This window comes from Fukomys damarensis, unplaced genomic scaffold (assembly GCF_012274545.1).
Source record: "Fukomys damarensis isolate Sample0158 unplaced genomic scaffold, DMR_v1.0_HiC HiC_scaffold_38, whole genome shotgun sequence".
Taxonomy (NCBI): Eukaryota; Metazoa; Chordata; class Mammalia; order Rodentia; family Bathyergidae; genus Fukomys; species Fukomys damarensis.
In genome coordinates this window covers 26,404,572-26,428,209 of record NW_022900950.1, presented here as the reverse complement: position 1 = coordinate 26,428,209, position 23,638 = coordinate 26,404,572, and the positions used below count along the sequence as shown (strand labels likewise).

Sequence of the window (23,638 nt, the reverse complement as noted above, 5' to 3'; positions counted from 1 at the left end):
GAGTATTCCACTATAAAGTGATCAATTCTTGTTTTATTGTATTTCCATGTTTTAAATTTTTTTAGATTATTTAACTATAGCTGTTTATGGCATACCTATCTTTGATCTGTTGGATTATATCACTAGACTTGGGTGGAGAATGTGGATTTAATTCAAAAGTCTACTAAAGCCCATGCTCTGGAACAAAATCTGGTGAATATTAGCAACTATGGAAACCTTTTCATTTTATATCATCAAATTCTGAGCAGTGGGGAAAACTAAAATTAAAAGTTCAAACATTTTACCATTCCTATTAACACAAAAATATGAGATAATAACATAAAAAGTATAGGACAGCCCAGAGAATACTTACAAATGTTTTAAGACATAGACTTATACAAACACTAATTTAAAATATTAGACAAAATGAAAATGAGTAATTCATATGGGCATTATTATGCACAATTCATATCTCTACTCATTTAGAAAATGAAATCAGAGTTGTTTCAAAATTTAAGACTCAGTAATAGTTCTTATTGCAAAGAGACTTGCGTCACGCTGCTATTTTAAAACATGATTTCCGTATTAATATATATAGTGTAGCTTCAACCACACTATCAAAATGGTTGCATTTATTCAACTCAATAGGTTGTTTAAACTACTAGTTACCACAATATAAACTAATATAACACATAAACTCATGATCAGTAACTACACAGGCATTGACTTAATTGTAAGTTCCTGAACATTTCATAAGTTAATGACTTTGATGTAATCCTTCATTCTCATATCTAGTGTTTATTACAGTTATGCTATTTAAACCACCCTTAACCACAACTGCTCGTCCAGATGCTCTCTTTCTCATTAATAACCAAGCAGTAAAGCCTTAATGGGAGTTGTTGCAAGGACCAGGGTGATTAAAGACAATGACTAAAGGACCATTAATAAGAAGCCAGGTCTTTTAACTCTTGTCTCCTGAGAGAAGTCCCCAACTAGATAGAAAGCAGCAAACAGAGGAGAGGCAGGAAGGCACCATTTCTTATTTTATTAGAAACTCCAATCCAGATCCAACCCTCTTGTGCCTTCAGCATGCCTCACTTTAAGTCCTGTTTCTCAAAATCTCTTTAAATTCTCCACTCTGCCACCTGGGTCTTCCTTGGTACCCACGCTTCTGGTCATCACTATTGCCTCTGGAATTGCAGACACAATGGACATGGTTGTGTCTGGGTCCATGTAAACAAAATGAAGCAAGTCAGTAGGCAGTTTTCTATTTTGTCTCATCAAAATATTGGAAGTAGAGGGAAGGGGAAAGGATGAGTACTAAGATACAGTTAGGTAGGAGGAAGGAGCTCCATGCTATTGCCCAGGAGTAGACTGCAGAGAAAAAAGCCAGAAAGAAGGATTTTAATGTTTTCACCATAAAGATGTTCAACAATATAGATACATTAAACATATTTTAAACACCACACAAAGGGCTTGAAGAACAGGTAGCTCGGTGATACAGTGCCTGTCTAGCATGCATAAAGCTCTGGCTTCAATTTCTAGCACAAGTAATAATAATAATATATTACACAATGCATACACTATGAAAACATTTCATGGTGCTCCATGAATGTGTGCAATTTTAATGCTTCAGCTAAAAATATATTTTAAAAGGAGGGAGGGGTTATAGGGAAAAAATAAGAACCAAGATACATCATATAAAGGTACAAGATCACAATGATGAGTGTAACTGTACTGTACAACTAAAAAGTAGCACTAAACTTAATGAAAAAAATACATTTAAGCCAGTCACAGTGGTAGGCACCTGCAGTCCCAGCATTTCGGAGGCTGAGATAGGAAAACTGCTTGAGCCTAGGAGTTTGAGATCATCTTGGCCAGCATAGTAAAGCCCTGCTTCAATCAACTGATAAGCAAATTTAAATAAAACATTAACATTTTAAATATATATTTATTTTTTAATTTGACAAAATATTAAATATATGAAATGAAGAAGTCCTATATTCTCTCCATTCCTCCTCTACTAATAAAGAAAAAGAAAACAGGAAATACCTCTCCCCACCAAAGTGTTACTTTAGCATTTAGAGACTCAAAGATGGAGGTTCTAGCCTGATCCTAGGCACACATACATACACACACATACACACACACATGCATGCATACACATCTTCCACACAGCTTGCTCACCAGCCATGTGGCAGTCATTAAGCTGCCAAGGACAGACCTTGCCAAATAGGACAAATGAGACGATTCAGAGGCCTTACTCAGAAACTGCCTATAAATATGAATCTTTGTTTAGCAAACCATCTTAGCTCATAAACTTTCTACACATTTTCAGAGATGTTATCACACAAGGGAAATAAAACTTTGCTCTAAGTATAACACAATTCAAATCTGAAAAGTTCAATATTGGCTTATGTTGAGGCACAGCCAATATATATGTGATTCTTTTACACACTTCTACTGGAAATTTTCATAAAATTTCTAATTTTAAGACCTCAAAACACCAAATTTTAAAAAGCACATGCCACATTTCATACTATGGACTATTACCTAATAAGAGTAGTAAGACCATTCAATAACCATTTAAAAAGCATATCACAAATAGGCAAAAGATGAAAATACTTCAAATTAAAATATTACTCAACAGAAACTGAAAGCAGAGTGGCCTTGGGGATGAAACTGATAGACAATGGAAAAGTTAAAGACAGAAGTAAAATTATGGAAATAAGGGGCTGGGGATATAGCTCAATGGTGCTGCCACCTGCCTTGCAAGCACAAGGTCCTGATTTCGATCCCAGGTACCAAAAAAAAATTTTTTTTATGGAAATAAGAATACAAGGATACTGTGCAAAGACAACTGAATCCAACTACTTTGTCTCCATGATAATCATCAAATATATTGAAGAAATGGAACCAAAAAGGGAAAATGTAGCTAGGATTATCTATGATAAACAAAGCAGGTTAAATTCATCATACGGTTTGCAGAAATAACGAGAGATCAAAATATGGTAGCCAAAGATACATCTTTCAGATCTGTAGAATTGAAAGAACATAGAATTTCCTTAGTAAAGATATGTCAGCCTTCCAGAAAGGTGGGGTGAGCCAGCTAACATTCTCAGGCCTCAATTTCCTTCTCTGTAAAATGAGGGCATTTGGACAGAGATTTCTAAGGTTATTTTGTCTTGTTTATTTTCATGCTAAGGATCAAAACCAGAGCTTCTCCTCTAACCACTGAGCTACACACCCCAGCCCTAGAAGATTCCTTTGAGTCTAAGTCTCCAGTGATTCAGTGCTGGAAACATAAAAACGTGGAAAACAAAGTTATCCACAAGAACTCTTGAAGGACATACTGAATAGGAAACAAAAAAGACACTGCTGCAGAGCTGGAAAACGAGGGGAAGAAATCAAATCAAACATGCTGCATCCACTGCCCTCTGCAGGGGGAGGGACAGCAGATCAGAACTGCAGGCTGAACCCAGGCTCCAGCAGCACCAAGAGAACGAGGCTACTATTTCAAGGAGTAAAGAAGGACAGGGAAGAAGGAGCCACTTTGTCACCAGGGGCCCTCCAGCTTTTTACAGGATGCACTGTCTCTGTTAATACTTCCGGCTCCCTGGGACTCACCACCTCCTCTCTGTAGTACTGGCCTCCTCCCAGCACATGGCTCAAACCTGACCAGCAAATCCCACCTCCATCACCAACTGCCCAAGAGAGGATCTACAGGAAGAAAAATCAAGTTGCACAAGCAAGAAACCAATGTATAGGTTGCTCAAATCTGAGTGGATCCTTAGAGGTGTATGTGGTACAGAGAAAAGGTGACACCAAAACGAAACAGTGCTGGGGCTCCCTAGGTTATTCTTGGATATTTCCACAGGATTTAAATTTCTCAAACATCTCTGGCTAGTGCTTGTGTCTCCCAGCACCTCCTGTTCACCCAAAACCCACAGAGAAATCCTAAACCAGACTGCAAGAGAGATGAGCCCGCTCCCTGGCCCCTCCTCTACCCTCTGGGAACCCCAACTCATGACTTCTGTGGGATCAACCCTTCCTCCAACCCCACCTTGTGATCTACAAATGGCCCTTCCTCTCCTGTGTCTCTCTCAATTCCCTTCTCTGCTGGAGTGTTAACAGCCTACTTCCAATGGCTATTGAGGGCAACCATGAGCAACTAGTCCTATCCCTCCAAGACACCAAATGCAAATGCTGACATGGCCTTTTTAAAAATCTACCTTACCCTGAAAAACTGACCTGATGGTATGTATTCTGAGTGCCGTGACAGCCAATGAGTTCACCAATAGGTAAACATTAGGAAAAAAAAAAAAAGAATAACTACAGAGTAAACAAAATCCCTAATAAAAAAGGATAATTCAAGAAATGCCATATTTTGTTTTTTGGTATTTTTTTTAATTGAGTTTATCGGTACATTTTAGGTATACAGTACAGTTACATTCATTATTGGGATCTTGTACCTTTACATGACAGGTTTTGGTTCTCATTTTTTCCCCTTGTCCCTGCCCTCCCTTCACCGCCTCCTCCCCTCCCCATAAGAAATGCCATATTTTGTTTTTTGGGATTTTTTTTAATTGAGTTTACCGGTACATTTTAGGTATACAGTACAGTTACATTCATTATTGGGATCTTGTACCTTTACATGACAGGTTTTGGTTCTCATTTTTTCCCCTTGTCCCTGCCCTCCCTTCACCGCCTCCTCCCCTCCCCATAAGAAATGCCATATTTTGATCTGTAGGAAAACTATGTATGTTCAGAGACTATTATGCCTTGAGCCTTCTGAATTCAAATTTGCAAAAAACAATGTCAGTGCCCCTCTCATGCAGTCAGGACAATCAGAGGTCACACAAGAGGGCACTTACATCACTGCCAGGAGCACCCACGAAGACGACTGGGGGCAGAGTGTGAGCTGAGCCTAGAGCTGAGCTGCAGGGCACTGGTCACTTTCCAGGCTCTACACCCCAGGCCTCACAGCAGGGCTATCAAGTAGGTCCGGTCAGCCTTATTTCATAATCTCAGCTCAGAAAGCTTGAGAATACTGCCCAAATTTGCTGGGCTAGCAAGCGACAGAGCTGAGATTTAAAAGCCCTGTACCTCCATAACTCCAGGGTTTATCACCAACAGGGTTCAGGATGCAAGAACAGACTAGAATCTCCCATCAAAACACAGCAAGTTGAAAAGCAGCTTGAAAGACACAGAGAGAAAGAAAAAAGCAAGCCAAGTTCACACGTCAGGACAAAAGTACCTAACACATTGATTCATACGGAAAATGAAAGCAGGAAGGAAAAGAGGAGAGAAGGAAAAGGAGGCAGGAGAACAGAAAGAAACTGGAGCATCAGCAGATTATGTGAGAATGAATGTACAGTACATGGCAGCTAAACAGGCGAAAATAATTCAATGGCACAGCAAAGCAATTGCATTATGCACCAACAGGAGAGGAATGACTTTGGCATGACCTTGGCATGCCTGTTCTTGAAATATGGCATTGAGCACTGGACACCTCGTTACAAAGGAAAAGTAAACTTCAATGGGAATTTCAATGAAGAGTTACAAAACAAGAAAAGATTAAGGGGAAATCGATTTATGTCGGGATAGTAAGCCTTTACAGAAAGCAGGAAGGAAAACAGCTCCCAGTGTGCCTCTCCCTCTTAACGCCTAACCTTTTAATCCTTGGGGGGAACCCTCCGAGGAGTGTGGGGAGCACAGCTTTTTTTCTCAGCCAGTTGTCACAGTGCTGCTGAAGCACACCAGGCCAGTGAGTTGACAAATGACTTTTCCACACAAGTTCAAGTCGGTCTCTGGCATGGGAGGATATAGGAGGGACAGTGCGACCAGGCCACTGCTGAAGCCACCAAGGGGCAGGGGTTTCAGCTCAACTCCAGTGGGCCCCACTTTTATGTGAGACTCAAAGTCACCTCCCAGGTCAAGCCATAGAACAACATTGTGGCAACATCCCAAGTAGCTGATGATTCAGGCAGGGAGGGCCCCACAAATGTCAACAAAGAAGCCTCTGGTAGCTGCTGGGATAAACAGAAGCAGAGACAAGATCAATCAGGGTACATCCAGCAGCACTAGGCTTCTTGGGGCTGCAGCAAAGCTGTGTTCTCTCTGGATGAGCTTTCTCCCCTGCTAAGGACACCTGCCTGTTGTTGTCCATTTCCTCTGTGGATGATCCTGACATTCTCTCCTTCCCCTGCACCTCATCTCCCTCCTGCAAGTCTTCTGAACCCTTTTGGATTATATTTCTCTTATAACACATTGCAGCAAACTATAATTCTTGGTTTACATGTCTGACTCCCCAACAAAGCTGCAAGTTCTTCCTGAATCAGTTCTAAGATTATTCACACTAGGAAGTATATTTGCATTTGTGGGTACAGTTGATTCTTATTATTCAAGGTAGTTAAATTCTATAAAAATCTCCCAGAATACTGAATTTCCTGGAAGAAATACACAGTGAGGTTCCCATGAGCCTCTAATCATAAAATTTTTGATGAACCTATCAGCACCTAACTTTGATTTATGTGTTTCTGATCAAAGAAATCTTATCTAATATAGATTATTGATTCATTAATATCAGACTCACTGTCAACATCACCATAACTCAGGTCTTAAGCAGGCTTCACACAAACTTGCTCTCTGAGACACATCAGGGCCCTTTTGTGTTTTTAGCAACACTAGACAGGATTTTAACCCTACACCAGTGACATTTTATATGACAAAATCACCAACAAAAGGCACAAATATACATAGCATAAACAGGTGCCCAGAGTAACCCCACTTATAGGCTGACACCTGAGACAAGGCCAAGCCAGGCCTTCCATGACCAGCGGGGGACATACATACTGTAGGGCCTCTCATTTTTGCTTCTCTGCACATGTTCCCAAATAATCATGAAAGTGAAACAAATGTGGATTGGGAGGTTATAAGCAAATTTTAGGCAGCACTGAATTTACAAACAGATTCTGCAAATCACAGGGGCTGACTATATTTCTAACACCAGGTAAAATGCCTGGCACTGACAATCAATATTGTTCTTTGACTCTTTGAAAAAAACAAAAAGAGGAAGTGTGTCAGTGTGCAAGTAAGAAGAGTGTGTCTGGGTGGAAGAGTAAGTGGGTGGTGTGTGAGTGCACAGAGGAGAGACCATGTGACCATGTGTGTAGCCAGTGGCTGTGTGGAATGGAAGAGTAAGCACATGGGTGAGAGGGAAAGACACAGTGCGTGTGTGAATGGAAGGATGAGTATATGAGTGTGTGTGCAACTGACTAGAGAGTGCTTCTAGTGTGCACTCAAGGACTGAGCAGGGTGCTCTGCAATTCAAAAGCAGTCAAAGAAACTGAGGCTGTGCTTGAAGGGCAGCTCAGGACCTGTGCAACAATCTACCCTGATAAGCAGTGGAGCTGGAGAAGTGCAATAAAGGACAATGCAGAGACCTGGAGGACTAGGAGCTCCTGGATGTGGAAAGGGTTGGGGGCTGAGGACACAGGAAAAGTCGTTGTGGTGGGGTGGTGCTCATATCATCCCTGAGGGCCAGGGATTTAGCTCAGTGGTTCCGCCACCTGCCTCACAAGTGCAAGGTCCCGAGTTCAATCCCCGGTACGAATATATATATATACTGGTGTCACTCAGTGTCCCAACTTCCACACTAGTGGGTCTTGTCTGTGGGCACTAGGGCTCAGGACTCAGGGAAACAGGGATCAGCCCTGCTCATAAACCAAAGAAATGAAACAACCATCACACAGACCCCTTCTCTTTTCAAATCTATTATCAGTAATGATACATGAGTCCTTCACGGGGCCAGGGAACAGCATGGGATAGGGAACAGCAGGGAAATCAAGGGCAGACAGAGAGAGGCATTGGGATTACACAGGAAAGCTGCACTGCGCTGTTATGGTTTATATGCAAACTATGTATTCATGAATTCATAGTTGTTGTCATCAAAAGACACTTGCAATTACTATCACATGGAGCTCCCTAACACTTTTGATCCAAAAGGGACACTTCCATTGGAAACATCAGGAATCAGGAATATGTCTCTATCTCAACAACCTTCCTAGTTCTCCAGTGTGTCCTCACAAACTAGGCACTAATAAGTCAGTATATGCCAAAAATGAGAGAGAGAGAGAGAGAGAGAGAGAGATCTCATTTGGAATCCCACTGACAATCCATACATCCATTCCGTATTTACTTAGCACCAACTGCACTAAAGAGTTTAGATTAGTACTGGCAGTACCTTGGGAAACTAACATAACTTGAGTCCTTGCAACTCCAAGGTTATTGTATGAAATGGACACTTAATAAGCAGCTGACCTGGGGCTTCTTCAACCCTCTCTCTCAAGCCTTTTCTCCAGCCAGGACTGAGGAGGAAGGACTCAAGGGCACAGCAGCATGGGGCAGGGAACAGGAGAGAAATCAAGGGCAGGCAGAGGGAGGTATCAGTATTACACTGGAAAGCTGCACTTGTCATGTTGTTATGGTTTATATGCAAATGTGCCATCCACCCTCCTGTACTCATAGGTGGAGCTTTTGGGAGTCACTGGAGTTTATAGCTAAATGTGGTGCTGGAAAATAAAGCCTGGCCTAAGGAGGTGGGCCACTAGAAGTGGCCTAGAAGGACCTAGAAGGATCTGTCAGCCTCCCTCCCCCTTTGATCCCCCTCTCTGCTTCCTGTCTGTCATGCCAGGAATAAGCCTTCTCTGCCATGCCCCTCTGCCATACCTCCTTGCCTCTCTCATAGTCCAGCCGACTATGGACTGAAACTTCTGCAAACTGTTAGTCAAAATAAACTGCTCCTCCCTAGAGTTGTGGGTGTTGGGTACTGTGTCTCAGCAATGACAGAATAACTAAGACATATGTGGATTACTGAGCCTGAAGAAAGACCATTCCTGTGGATATTCCCTAGAAGTCCAAGCCATTCTCCTCCAATCTATCAGAAGCAACTCATAATTAAAACTAAATCCTGCACAGGCTGGAAGTACAGCTCTGAGATAGCAGATCCTGGGTTCTAGCTTCTGAGAGAAGAAGCAAAAAGGAAGGGAGGGAAGGAAGAAAGAACTAAATCCTTTTCAACATCTGGGAAGTCTACAGATCTGGGTTCTACGAATTGGGTCATACTAACTGAGCATGTTTTAAGTGTGCCTCAGTCAATCAGTCAGTGTTGCTACCCTGGTCAACAATGCAAACCTAACTAAAATTAAATCAACTAATACATTATTAAAAAGGCCAGATATCTAAACACAAAGGAAACAAATAAACCACTAATAAACCACTAAATAAAATTAGGCTACTAGAAAGAAAGAAAAATCCCTCCAGAAGTCATATCTGTGAGATAAATACTAAACTCTTACTCCACAATGTGGTTAATTCTGGCAAGAAAAAAAAATTCATTCACAGAAATGGGTAGCCACTATTGACAGACATATGCATGGAACAAGATTTCCTTGAATTTATCTACATTCAAATACAGATTTGTTACTTGCTATCTTTGTGTGACCTTACAAGTAAGTCATTAAGCCACTAAAATTTCACTCTCATCTCTAAAACAAAGACTGGCCAGGTGTGATGCTACATATCTGTAGTCCTAGCAGTCAGGATGCTGAGGCAGGAGATCGCCACTAGGCTACCTAGTAAATTCAAGGCCAGCCTGAACTACATAGTGAGACCCTACCTCAAAAAATAAAATAAATAAAACAAGGACTGTCTGAACTAAATTATATATAAGATGATCTTCTGAGGTGCTGCCTTCTTTTTCATCTAAGAGTTATTACTTAATCCTTTGAAAATTGGGCATGCATTTATGAAATACAAGGCAAAACTCTATTACCTAAAATATCTGGGGAAAAGCCACTCATTCCTGAGCATGCCTGACATCAGACTGATTATTCAACAAGTGAACCTCTTCACTTCCTTCATAAGTATTACATTTTTTGGAGACTCTGTACAGACTGAACACCTGAACACCTGAACATCTCCCATCACAGCAATATGAACAGATTACTAAATTCAGTGGTGCCTCACCATTTGGTAAGGTGTCCTGGTCCAAGAACACCCAGAGCTATTCTGCTTGTTCAAGGATTGCCCAGAACTGCCTCTGCAGACAGCTGCAGCTACAACTCCTACCCTGCCCTGCCAGGCCCTCCCTCCTCCCCAGGGATGCACAGCCATGACCATCTTTTCCAACACTGGCACCTGCAGATCTCTGAGATGGAGGCACAACCTGGAGGATCACAACTTCTCTCCAAGAATGTTTCGCTTCATCATTCCATTTCAGTAGAAAAGTAAAGGAATGGTCTGAAGAATATTCAGGATCTTCTAGATGACTGCCTCACAACCACATATTGCCACAGTTGGCCCTCCATACCCATGGGTTCCACATTTGTGGGCTTCACCAACCACAGAGCAACAGTATTCAAACAAATGCATCCATGATGACTGCAGATGCAGTTTTTCTGTTCTATATTCCCTAACCAATATAGTATAACAACTATTTACACTATATTGGCATTATAAGTCATCTAGAAACAATTTAAAGTCAATAAAAGGCTATCTGCAGTGGCCCACACCTTCAGTCCTAGCACTCTGGGAGGCTTAGGCAGGAAGAGGAATCACAAGTCTGAGCCCAGTGGGGCAACTTAGTGACTTAGAGAGACCCTGTCTCAAAAGTTTAAAAAGGACTGGGGATGTAGTTTAGTGCAAAGGCCCTGTACAGGAAAGAAAAGAGCACAGACTGGGCAAGGGGGAGAAAGACAAAGAGAAAGGAAAAAGACTATAGGAGCATGTGAGTATAGGTTCTATACAAATGCTATGCCACTTTATATAAGAAACTCAAATCTTTAAAGAAACAGAATCCCAAGGATTCTGGTATCCAAGGAGGGTCCGAAAACCAATCCCTCCTTCACTCCAGGTACATGGAAAGATGGCAGTATTTAAGTTTAAAGTTATGTTTAAGGCTACGTTCACCATCAGAAGAGGCACACTTGGTCAATCAGTAGTAGGCTGGAGACCAGAAGACATCATTTGGTCTCACAGTAAGTCAGATAGGAGGACATTAGGGAGAGAATGGATTCAGTCACCTCCGCACTCTAAAGAGTAGGCATGCGGAGCTCAGATGCGGCTGAGCCACAGCTTTTGGGCCCATTAAGGGGAAGGAGGCAGTATCCTAGTTTAGGCAAGGAACATCATCCATGACCCTAAAGCCATCATGCCAATTTGGATTTTATTTGCTTTATAGTTTGGTTTGAACTTTAAACAAATACGTTTTGGATTACAGTTGTTAAAGAGGTGTGGGTATAAGGAATTTATATCCTTTTTTATGTCTGTACATATTCAAATAAAGCAGTAAAAATAAGTCAATATGAAGCCCTAAGCATCTGAGATACAGTCAGCCCTCCCTAACTGTGGGTTCTGCATCCACATATTCAACCAAGTATGAATCAAAAAACATTTTTTAAAAATTGTGTCTGGGGCCAGGGATTTAGCTCAGTGGCACTACGCCTGTCTCATAAGTCCTGAGTTCGATCCCCAGTATCAAAGAAAAAACCAAACTGCATCTGCATCTGTACTAAATATGTACAAATATTTTTCTTGCCATCTTTCTCTATCAACAATTTACATAGCATTCACAATGTACCAAATACTATATGTTATTTAGAGATGATTTTAACTGACAGGAGAGTGTGCACAGAACTTATGCAAATACTGTACCATTTTACAAAAGGGACATAAATATTCAGATGTTCATATCCATGGGGTTTTCTGGAACCAATCACCCACAAATATTACGGAACAACCATACTTGGTTTTTTACTTTTAAAGAGGTGGGCACATTCCACAATTCTGAGAGCAGTGGTTCTACAGGGCTCCCCTCACCTACTCTACAATATGAAACACCATGTAAGGAGCTTCTTTAATACATATAGCTCTACCCAGGAAGGTCACTTCCCCAACTAGTGTACTTATTAAAGAAAGTTAGTGTGCAATGGAAACACAGTTGAAACCCACCCCTCCTTGGCTGTTGATTATACTGATGCATATAAATTATGGTCCAGTGATAACCCTGGAAATATAACTAAACCCACTGGTAAACTCCTATTTAACAAACACCTGTATCAAGATGATGGCAGGCATGGTTCCACAGCACTGGAACTAAGCATGAGTCCTCACACTGTACCTACAAGTTCTGGGTGTGGACCAAGTCACTCAACTTCTCTCCTGTTTGGTGTGGGACATGAAGGAAGTAATAATTGTGAAAACTGCTGGACTTTGTAAGTGGACAACTACAGAGTACACAGCGCTATCACTACATAATGCTCAAATAATAGTGTGTGGCTCAGGACTGGTTGAATAATTGGGTTAATGAACATTACCATATGCCAACTGCAAAGAAAGTGCACAGCTGGGCCTCAAGGAAACAGAAAGATTATAAAGACAGAGAATGGGACTCCCAAATCTTTCTGTAGTGGGAGAGACCAACAAGAATTAAAATTGTAGGTACAATAAAGTAAGTGCTCTAAAGAGCAGAGATGCTGGTACTTCCCCAGCTTGGTGCTGCCCTTAGGCATCACTTTTGCAGATTCTCCACTCCATGTTCCTACATCATTACAATTTACTGCTGGTGCTACTGTTTTTTAATGAAAAGATCAAATAAATACCTTTCATTAAATGAGAGCTACTTAAAGGAGATTCATTTTCTTCGCAGCATTCTTTCCAAATGAGGCATTTATCACAGCCAATTATTCTTGATGTTTTAATTATCTTGATAACACTGAGACAATTTTGATTAAGCCCCTAATGTAACTACCTAAGCTGTATCTCAAGTCCCTTTGATAAAAACAAAAGTGACAAATGTAAACTAATTCTCTAATTCTCTGGTTGTGTATGCATACATGCAATCTATCATCCTTTCTACATTTTAACCGGGAAGCATATTCTGACCTTTATGTTTGAAAGGTTATGTGCTCTAACCTGTCTGCCTTTCTTTTTATGAAGCTCCTATTCATTCCTCAAGATCCCCTTCAAATATTACCACCCAAGTGTCCTATGCAGTTCTTTAAACAAACACTCCTTTGGGCTACCAAGATATATGTGCATTCCTCTACTTTAGTAAATCTTACATTTCACTGAATGATTTATAAGATGTTTCTTCTATCAGAGTTTGAGACATTTGTTTCAGGGTTATGCACTTAGCACAATGCTAGACATAGAATAGATATGGCTGGGAAATAAATGAACAAATAAAGGAATGAACACATGGATAGATTAACACATGAATACAATAACCAAACTCTACATCATGATACATAACAGCAGTATAGTTTTTCCTATTTCCACATTCTAATGAGATATCAAAATCCCATCTAGTTTCCTAACAAGAATTATCCATTTACTTCTTTCAATTTTTAGATCTACTCTCAAGGTAAACTTGGAGGCCAAAAGGAAAACCCATATAGATAAACAGACAAAATTAATCTCCAAAAAATACACTGTAAATGGAATTTTGCTAAATTTACACATTGGTTTACTTCGTGAAAGTGACTCCTATTTTCCCAAATCTCTTATTTACCTTCTTCTATAAGGTTTTCTGACATCTAGGAAAAAATCCCCACATTAGTGTGCTAACCTTCACACAAGGTCACACAAGATTGCTTAAGCCCCAGTATCTGTGTACTTCATAACAGACTCATCATCTGTTTCCTTTTCCTTCTCTCAGTCTCATGTCAATGAAAGTGAGGAATCTGATTGCTCCTCATTCCCATTGCCACGCCAGTCATGATTACTGCACACCCAGTGGGAACCATGAGATTCCAGCCCCAGAGGAATCTCCCCTCGCTCTCTCTCACCTACAGGAGGTACAGACCAAAGGGAAATGCCTGCTGCCTGGGGAGCGCACCTCCAGCTCTGCACAAGGGAGCAAAAGATCTCGCTGCATAAACACCACATGTGTACAGAGAGCATCACAGTGTGGCAGACAGAATTGAGAGGGAAGCCTGGAAAATCCAAACTATAGAATTCCTAAGCTCCATCCAGGAAGATGTGGAAGTCCCATCACACATCTCTGACTCAAGTTCTCTACCTTGGAGATAAGGAAAATAAGGGCCCAGTGCCTCGTTAGTAGCAAACACTTGATCAGAGCTCAACCCTACTCTTGCTGCTACACAATCTTTTCTGCAGTCTCCTGACCCCTCAGGCTGTGCACACCAGGGACAATACAGCCACAGCCAAGTAATCAAGGAGGTGGGGGACAGACAGTCTTCCTGCAACTGGCATCCTGAGCACATAGTCCCCATACTAGGGCAGATACTTCAAGGTGCATGCCTATATAGCTCATGAAGAGAAGAGAAATAAATCACAACTTCTAATTCATTTTATTGCAGGAAACATTTACCAAGCACCTACCATGTGCAGTGGCCATCGCTGTGCACTAAGCAACATGAGAGACAAAAATGTGCTCCTTGCCTTTTGATCCATTGGGGAATACCAAAATATATTGGGCCATACTACAAATTGTACTGCTGCCAATATAATAATGGAAATATAAACAAAGTATTCATTGGACCCAGAGGAAAACATAAGAAATGCTAACTAGAACAACTAGGGCTAGAGTTCAGGGTATGATGAAGAGTTTGCAGAAGAGGCAATATTTTCATTGGATCTATTAAACATAAAGTGCAGCTTCATCAAGCAGCAGACAGAGAAAGAGAGGAATTAATCTGACCACATGTACAAGTCAGACTACATGGCATGCATGCAAAACAGAAAATAGTCAGAATGGAATTATATCAGCAGTGCAGATCCACGTAAAGTGGCTCATGAAAAGCACTGAATACTAAGCCAAAGTATGTGGGCACTAACCTTCCCAGGCAAGTATGGGAAGGGACTCAGTGGAAGAGAGGCACTCATGCCTGGGTATTGAAAGTAACTGCAGGCAACATGGAGAAAGGACCGGAGATGGAAGACACTGAGTACAGGAAAGTATCACAGAAATCACAAGAAAAACAGTCTCTCCTGGCACACTAAGAGCAATTTCCAAATCTAAAGATACTCTTCATAGGAAAAGGTCTAGATTTCTCAAGGGCACAAAAACAGAAAGGCCATTCTATCTTGTCTTGGTCTCCCTCTTTTGTGCAGCTGGGATTCCATGATTGGAGCTGTTAGCTAGTAGAGTGGCCACGACAACACACTTCAACCCCACACCTCTCACATGCTCAAAAAGCCCCACTCAAAGCAGTCAGGATTCACAGAAGATGCAATGAGAAAGTCTGGCTCTCCAGACAACATGCAAACTGGGGCTCTCCAACTCTGTCTGCTTTCTGATGCCACTCCTGCAGCATGGTCACCAGTGCTCACTGGGTCTACATTCTGGGTATCACTCACCTGCTCTAAGCACCTTTCTCTGAACTTGTGCATACACTGACCAGAGGGCAGCTGCAGGAGAGGACAGATGACTCAGGGAGCCACAGAAATAACCCAGACAGGGAAATGAGGCTGAGCCGAGTCAACACTCCCACAGGCAACTTGGCTGCACACAAAATGAGATGTGCTCTCCTTGTCACCTGAAAAACCGCAGGTGTCTGAATCATGCTGATGATTTTAGATGACAGCCTGGTCATTCCTGAGCTGTGCAGAATATTCCAGAAAGGCACATAAGGTGGAGCTTGGAGCAAATGACACACAGTATGGCCTCCACTTGGGTTTACTCATTCATCATACCTTTCAAAAATGTTTTATAAAACAATACAATACATATGAACTGCATTTTATATGTATTTTATGTATTTTATATATTTTTATATGTATTTATAATTTAAAATAATTTAATATGCATATATTGAGATACATACTCAAAAAACACCTTTATTGGTGGGGGTATATGATGAGAAAAGTTTGGAAACCACTGTGATAACACACAGGCCCTTCCATTCACTCAAGGACAGAACTTCTGCTGCACCCACAAAAGGGCACTGTACTGAAATCAACTGAGAGCAATTTAATTAAAGCCACATTCCATATATAAAAATTAAAAAAAAACAGATCATGGAAAAAAGTCATTTTATATTATCTATGATTTTAACTTTCCTTCATGTATATCTTATATATCTTTCTTCACATTTAAAAACTGTTGAGGGCCGGAGATTTAGCTCAGCAGTTTGGTGACCTGCCTCGCAAGCACAAGGACCCGAGTTCGATCCCCAGTACCAAAAATAAATAAATAAATAAATAAATAAATAAATAAATAAAAACTGTTGACAAAAGTCATTCAGGAAATAAATAACTTTGCCTAAACCAACAGCTGTGTTTAAAAAGCTAAGATCAATTCTATACTTAACAAACATATTTTTAAATAATTTATTTTCTTAAAAATATTTTCTTTTAAGAAAATATATGTATGCCTTTAAAAAGCACTTTAAATATACATGAACCATAGTTTAAAATTTTATCAAAGTAAAAAAATCACACCTTGTGTCATTCAAAATGGTGTGTGTTATATTCAAATTACACAGTCCATACTTTCAGGTCCTCTACAATATTTGAGTGAAAATGTACCCTATCTAAAGTATTTCTGAATTATATACACATATATATTTTTAACTAGTAGATGGATAGAAAAGGAGTACATCTAGAAAAAGCTTTGCCTTTCATTTCTTTCAACTAAGGGCACCAGTGCTTTTTCCAGTCTGAGATTTTTTTTAATTTTCAACATTTTAGGCTATAAACAAAGTTCTCATATTTCAGATAGCATGGATTAAATGCTCATTTAACTGTCAATAATTACAATGAAAAACTAAAGGTTGATTTGATGGCAATATTAATGTTGAAACTCCAAGTTAGTATACCGTAACAAATAATCTATTATTTATACTCACACATTTAGCAAAACTTAAGTCCCTACTGTGTGCAGTGCACTGTGTTTTGGGCACCATGCTGGGAAGAACAAAGAGATTCTAGGATGTAAAGTGATTCATCACCCTGTACTGCAGAAGCAGTGACTTTGTCTCATTCACAGCTACATCCAGCACCAAGCACGGGGCCTGGCACCTGGCAAGGTATAATAAATCCTTTGTCACAGCCTCCCCAAAGGACCTTCCAACCCAGTAGGCATAGAAAGTGGGACCAGAGAAAAAAAACTCATAATACTTGCAAATAATTACAATGTTGTTATATTTTTGCTCACATACAAGCTCTCTGACAATAATTTCCATCTCCCCTTGCATAATTAAAATCTTACATCGTTCAGAGAAAAGATTTAGACTCACTGCATGGTCTATTTCTAGTTTTAATTACAATGCTTGGCAAAGCTTAGATCATTTCAATTCATTTCAAAAATAACTTCCATTCAATACAAGAAGATGAGAATTTTCACACTTGTGAATTTTTATTTTCTTGATAATGAAGATGGTTTGGCACATATGCTTAGCAACTTTGGTCCAGTGAAGATTTGGTTGATGATTTATTAATAAAAATGGAACGGCTTGCCTTAAAAAGTAAAAATTGGACATTCACCTTCCTGGTTTATTTCTAGCTTGTTTTAATCTAGGAAAAACCAAGTTAAACAAAACATGGGACAGGGAAATTGACAAAGTGCCTCTCATACTTACTGATCCGTACAGCTCGCCCTTTTCATTCATCCCGAGGTAGAGTCCACTGTCCACACCACGAATGCTGACCAGGCCCACTGCTATACTGATAAATTCCAGAATGCCTGTGAGCCAAACATCAGAAAACAGAAGAAAATTTAGGGTACAGACCACATGCTAGAGTCTTAGCATCCCATGGGAGTTGGAAAGAGAATTGGCGCCCATCCCCACCACAGGTAACTTCACACAAGTTAAAGAAGTGTCTTCTCTTTTGAAACCACAGCAAAAAAGAATTGATTTGCCAGCTAAATTCTATCTTGACACCAAAATACTTATCAACATGAGCCAGGCACAGTAGTAGGTATTATAGTCCCAGCTACATGGGTAGGTGAAGCAGAAGGATGGCTTGAGCCCAGGAGTTTGAGGTTAGCCTGGGCAACATGGTAAGACCGCCTTACAAAAAACACAAACACACAACTTACCAATGTGATTTACCTAACAACTAAAACATTTCAAGTTTTTTAAAATTACCATCCACAGAGATACGCTAAAAAGTGACAGGACAGATCAGCCAATGTATGTATTTTAATAAACTAAAAGAATATTGATATTAGACTTTAGGTAGAAAATTGTTTAAACAGAGATATTTGGAATGTGTGTAGGCCGCTTCTGCTTTATAAATGTGAGATTATTTGTGTCTGGGCATCTTCACCTTGGACTTCCTCTAAGAATGTTAAGAAATAAACATCTATTATTTACACAAAGCAAATTTGTATATACGTACAGATCCTAAAAAGTTGCTGTCGAAGAACAGTCTTATGTCTCTCAAAATAAGAGTATGAACTGCTAATGAAGGCCTTGATAGGCTTATACAGAAAATTATCCACCTCTAGTTGCATAACTTTATTGAGGCCTAACTAAAAACTAAACTACCCTACACATATCCCAAATATATCTGCTTAAACAATTTTTCAGGGGAAAAATGAGACCCAAGATCTGTCAGGTAAAGATACAAGATCCCAATGATGAATGTAACTGTACTGTATACCTAAAAAGTACCAATAAACTCAATGAAAAAAAAAATTTCCAATTACAGTCTAGCTTATATTGATAGAAAAGTACTTATTATTTTTACTGATTTTTTGTTGCATTTAGGTAAGCAATTATGACAGCATCATATTCTGTAGAGAAAAATATCCTAGGTTCCAAAAAATACTTTTTATTTAAAAGAGGCATGGAATACCATATCCCATCAAAACAACCTAATGATTTTTTACTTTGGTCTCTCCCCTTGCTTACCTCACTAAGAATAACAACACCTTAACTGGGCATAAATCCATGATTTTATGGCCACACAACAGCAGCTTCAATTTCTCTAAATATATTGTTGTTTTAAAATGATTACCCAACAATATATTCATGGTACTACTAATATTCCTTGTACTCAGCTGTTTTCCCATTTTTGCTATAAATTAAAGCACTATACTTTGTGTGGAGCTTATCTCAATGCATACCAAATTTTGAGATCTTTTAAAAAATATCTTCAAATATTGAAAAATTATCAGAATTTAGAAAAAACTTAGGGTAATGCTGTTCCATAGTCAGTATCATGTGACTAATAGAAAAGCACTTTGTGGATTTTTAAACAATTTTGCTACTGTCACAAAATAGACTGTGCTGTAATCAAATGAAGACATGAACTACATAAATATAATATAGAAATTATATTATTTGGTAATTTTAACTCAGGAGGAAACTCTGCTTCAATGTGATGCAAAAAAAAAAAAAAGAGCTATTTCTTCCAGAAAATCATTCCCAATTCTTCATAAGCATAAAATATTATGAGATAATTATCTCTTGCATACAGTTTCCAGAATATCTATCTGCACATACAAATGTATTGATTTGAATATAATGTGAAACAGTACCTAGAAAAATATATAGACAAATTATAATTGGACTCTAATAACCTATGATCATAAAAAATGCACCTCCAACAAGCCAATTTTTGACTAGTCTTTCTACACCTTTGAAAACAAAAGGAAGAGTAAAAGAGGCAACATTTCCATGAGACCTATTCCACATGAAATACACTCCTTTTTTGATGCAATCTTTTCATTTCATTTTACCATTCTTAACTCTTAGGTTTCAAAACAAAGAACCAAAACTGTGGTCTATTATTACTATTAAGAGTCTGGTATACATGAATCTCTTTTTAGCTCCCAAAACCATATACAATCTAAGTTATTTACATCCTGAAATTAGCATAAGGAGTTAATTCACCTCCTGTTCTCATTTTAACATGAAATTCAGGAAACATTTTGCTATCTTTGAGGTCTGAACAATCTAATTCGCCAAGTGAGTGAGAAGAGGTTTAATAAAAAAACTAAAAGATACTTGCATTCTGTAAAAGGGAGAGATGATAATCTTTGTTTTTCCTAAACAGGAGGCAGTTCTGAGAACTAATGAGTATTGGCCAGCAGTGCCCACCAGGTCTGACCAACAGGATTTCTCAAAACCATTTAACAGGCTGGTATGCACAACATCAAGGATAAAAGCAACAATAGTAAGGATCGTCATGATAGCTAGAATAGGTAAGCATCTAGTCTGTGCCAGTGAGAAAGAGGCCTTCTCTCACTCAATCTTAAGAACAACCCCAGTATCACAATGTTTTAACCCCTCAGGTGCAAATGGGAAAACTGGTGTTTCAGAAGCTTAAATAACTTGTCCCAAGCAATCAGACTTTAGGTCTATCTCCTTAACTATGACACATTTTTTTCATGTGTTTGTGATTTTGTTACCATTTCCACATAGTTAAACTCTAAATTATTGGATATGTAATTTAGAAATGAAAGTATTAAGATGTCTATGTTGGTCTTTCCTGGTATTGATAAGCCAGATGAAATTCAGATACATGCATCTATTCATCCAACAAACTATTATTGAATGACTACTATAAGCCAAGCACTGTGCCACTTATTGAAGATATAAAGATGGATAAGCCCAGCCCAGACCTGCACTGTCAAGCTGCTCACTAGCTACACACACCAGTGCCCCTTTATCTGTATGTGGGAGGGGGTACATTCCTTGGATGCTTTCAGCCACTGAGAATACCAAACCCTATATATGCATTCCTATGATAAAGCTTAACTTACAAATTAGGCACAGTAAGAGGTTAACAATAATAATTAATAAAAGGGAACATTTAAAATTTATTGTAATTAAAGTTACATGAAGCTTATGAATTATATCTGGAATTTTCCACTTAATATTTTCAGGCTACAAATGGACACAGGTAACTTAAACTGCAAGTGGGAGGGAGCAACTGCACGGGAAAAGCAAATAACCAGATAATTGCAGTGGCAGTGTGGTGAGGGCATGAGAACAGACAGATGTTCAGGGTATGGGCAGTGCCCAAAGGTGGGTGGTTCCTTCAGTATGGGGAAGGCAAGTCAGAAGCAACTTCCCCCAAAATACCTGAGATAAGTCTCTGAGGAGCTATCCACACAGAATGGAATGATCTGGTGACTCCAGTGAAAAAGATTTCTTCACTTCAAACCACCCACCATGTCTCTGCAGCTCCTTGACAACACGGACCTCCAGAAAACAGCCCAGATTTTTATGAGGTCACCTCAGTGACCCAAGGGCCAGTAGAACACCAGAACGTGTGAGTCACAGCCCTCTCCCACACGCAGGGAGCGTCAATACTGTGAGGTCAGGGAGACCTGGCAACCCACTAACAGGATCCCACCCAACCAGACTGGAATCCTTATCATTCCTGGTACTATCTTGTCCATGATGAACTCTATCACCTCAGCCAGGTCTGTGAAGCCTTTGCTGGGCCAGAGCTGGTTCTCAGCAAGTGCTTCCAGCCATCCTCCCCTAAGTCAACCCTCAAACATAAGCAAACACTGTGCAGTCTGAAGGTGCGGGGTCTGGGACAGCTCAAGAAAAGGCTTTTCAAAAGAGACATCTGAGCCTTTAATGACTAAGGGGAGACAAAGCAAAAGAAGGAGCAGAAGAAAGAAGAGAATGGAATTGTGCCTAAAATTAAAAATAGTAGCCCTCACTGAAGTATCACAGTGACCTGTTTCTCCTCCTAGGGAACACAACCAAGATAGCCTCAGCAGGCTCACCCTGTCTCAGAACAGGTAGGGGTAGCGATGGAATCACAGAGGACACACAAGGTTGGTGACTAGAGTCCCTTCCCTATTCTCTTGCACCGCACTGTGGTCAACAATCCCAAAAGAGGATGTGCTTATTGGGCTTCACAGGGTTTGATGATACCCTGTATTACTTACCCTGGATCAAGAAGAAACCAGGTGCATTTGCACACTACTTCAGGAAAATAGCCACATCAAGCCTCTCTCATTCTCCTGGTCTCTGGAGCTATTAGTGATCAGCTCCAAGGCTGATAGGGTTTCCCTCCCTCTGACCAGATGGATCATTAACCCCATGTTGGCCCAGCCTTCTAGGACCCACTTGTGCTGGGCTTACCCACCAACCTGGCTACAGTAGCTCTTCAATAAGTTTGCTGAATTAATAATTGAATACATATGAATGTCATCTCTCATGTCGATACCAAGATAAAACACAGATATCATAATATTTCATCCATATACCTATATATAGAGAGACGGGCACATCATGGAGTTGTCAAGTCAAGGTTTTCTTTCCCTTCTCGGCAGAGCTTCAACTCACCCAAAAGAGCCCACCCCAGTCTCCCAGTCACGAACCTCTGAGCCTGTATCCAGTGAGTGTTGGTCTGCATCAGCCTGAGCAAACCTGAGTCTGCTTAAGAAATGAAATGAATAAAGGAGAACCCCACCAAGTTTTCTAGAATATAAAGCAAGCCTAAACAACGGTCCCTTAAAGAGGCAGTCCTACCCTTAATGAGGCACTGAAAAGGAAGATACAGTACCAAGAACAAAATGTTTTAAAGTGCAAAACTCTGGAAATAAAATGTTTTAAACCTTCACATTAAAAAAATTCACACTATCATGTGTTCCTTCTCCCCTCAGGCACAGCCTGGGCCTGACACCTGTCTCCCTCTCCAAGAAGGCTCAGTTGGGTTGATCATCTAGGGTCCCCATAGGACAGCCTGCTTACGCTGCCCCAGGCTCAGGTATGATTTTCTATTTCTCCACATTACAACTGCCCAACTGATATGCTCCCCACTTTTTCCTATCTAGTAAGGCAACACTGCTCTAAAAGTGAAAATACAGATATGAACACATCATCACCAAGCCTGTGGCCCACAGTCGCAATCCCCAGCTCCTCTTCTGTGGATTCAACCTCACCTCCACACCCACTCCCACCCCTGGAAAGACAAAGGCTACCTCAAAACCCCACCTAAGTTGTCCCCGCTGGCCGCAGGTCCTGCAGAAATAGTGAGCTGCCCCACACCAGTCACATCCCCTGCACTGCGCCCTGGGTCACTGCCAAGCTCACCAGCAGCTGCAGTCACCTGCGGCTGCACGGAGGCGGCAGAAATCATCTTTCCAGCACGTTTCCTTCTGCTGTTCCATTTCAGGTAGAAAACGCACCTTCTATTTTAATGAAGGTGTAAAAGCACCCCACCCCCACCCAGGGCTACTCTCAAACTGAGGGTGCAGGCAAGGTCCCAGGAGAAGAGTCCGAGTGAGGGGCGGGAGGCTGGGCCAGGGAGGAGGAGGCCGGCAGAGGCAGAGGCGCGGCCCAGCACCAGGTGTGACGCGGGTCGCTGTCGTAGCAGCCCCTAGGCCCCTCGCGGCCAACGCTCCCTCTGCCCTCTCCGCGCCTCCAGGTCCTAGCGCCGCTGCGGGCGCAGCCTCCTCTTCCGAAGGGCCCAGCCGGCTGAGGAAGGAGGCTCCTCGCACACGCACTCCGTCGCAGAGGTTGCTAATATTGGGACCTGCCGGGAGACCGAGGCATTGCCGTCAACCCCGGGGGGAGGAGGGCCTGCTTCTTACTGCAACCGGATGAAAGACTTAAATAAACCTCCTGCCGCCTTCCATCCTCCCCCCCCCCACTGCGCACAGCCACCCACTCAGCTCCAGCCAGCACCGGTGCGTGGCACAGCCTACGCCAGCGCG

The 23,638-nt window shown here is 40.8% G+C and overlaps 1 protein-coding gene across 1 annotated transcript in view; it reads right to left on the bottom strand.

Moving 5' to 3' along the window:
• The window catches only part of Fgf9 (fibroblast growth factor 9), a 33,432-nt gene that overhangs the window by 6,000 nt on the left and 3,794 nt on the right, over window positions 1-23,638 (bottom strand). The window contains exon 2 of the mRNA XM_010607484.2: window positions 17,586-17,689. Within this exon, the coding sequence (XP_010605786.1) occupies window positions 17,586-17,689 (104 nt within the window). The remainder of the gene's footprint in view (window positions 1-17,585; window positions 17,690-23,638) is intronic.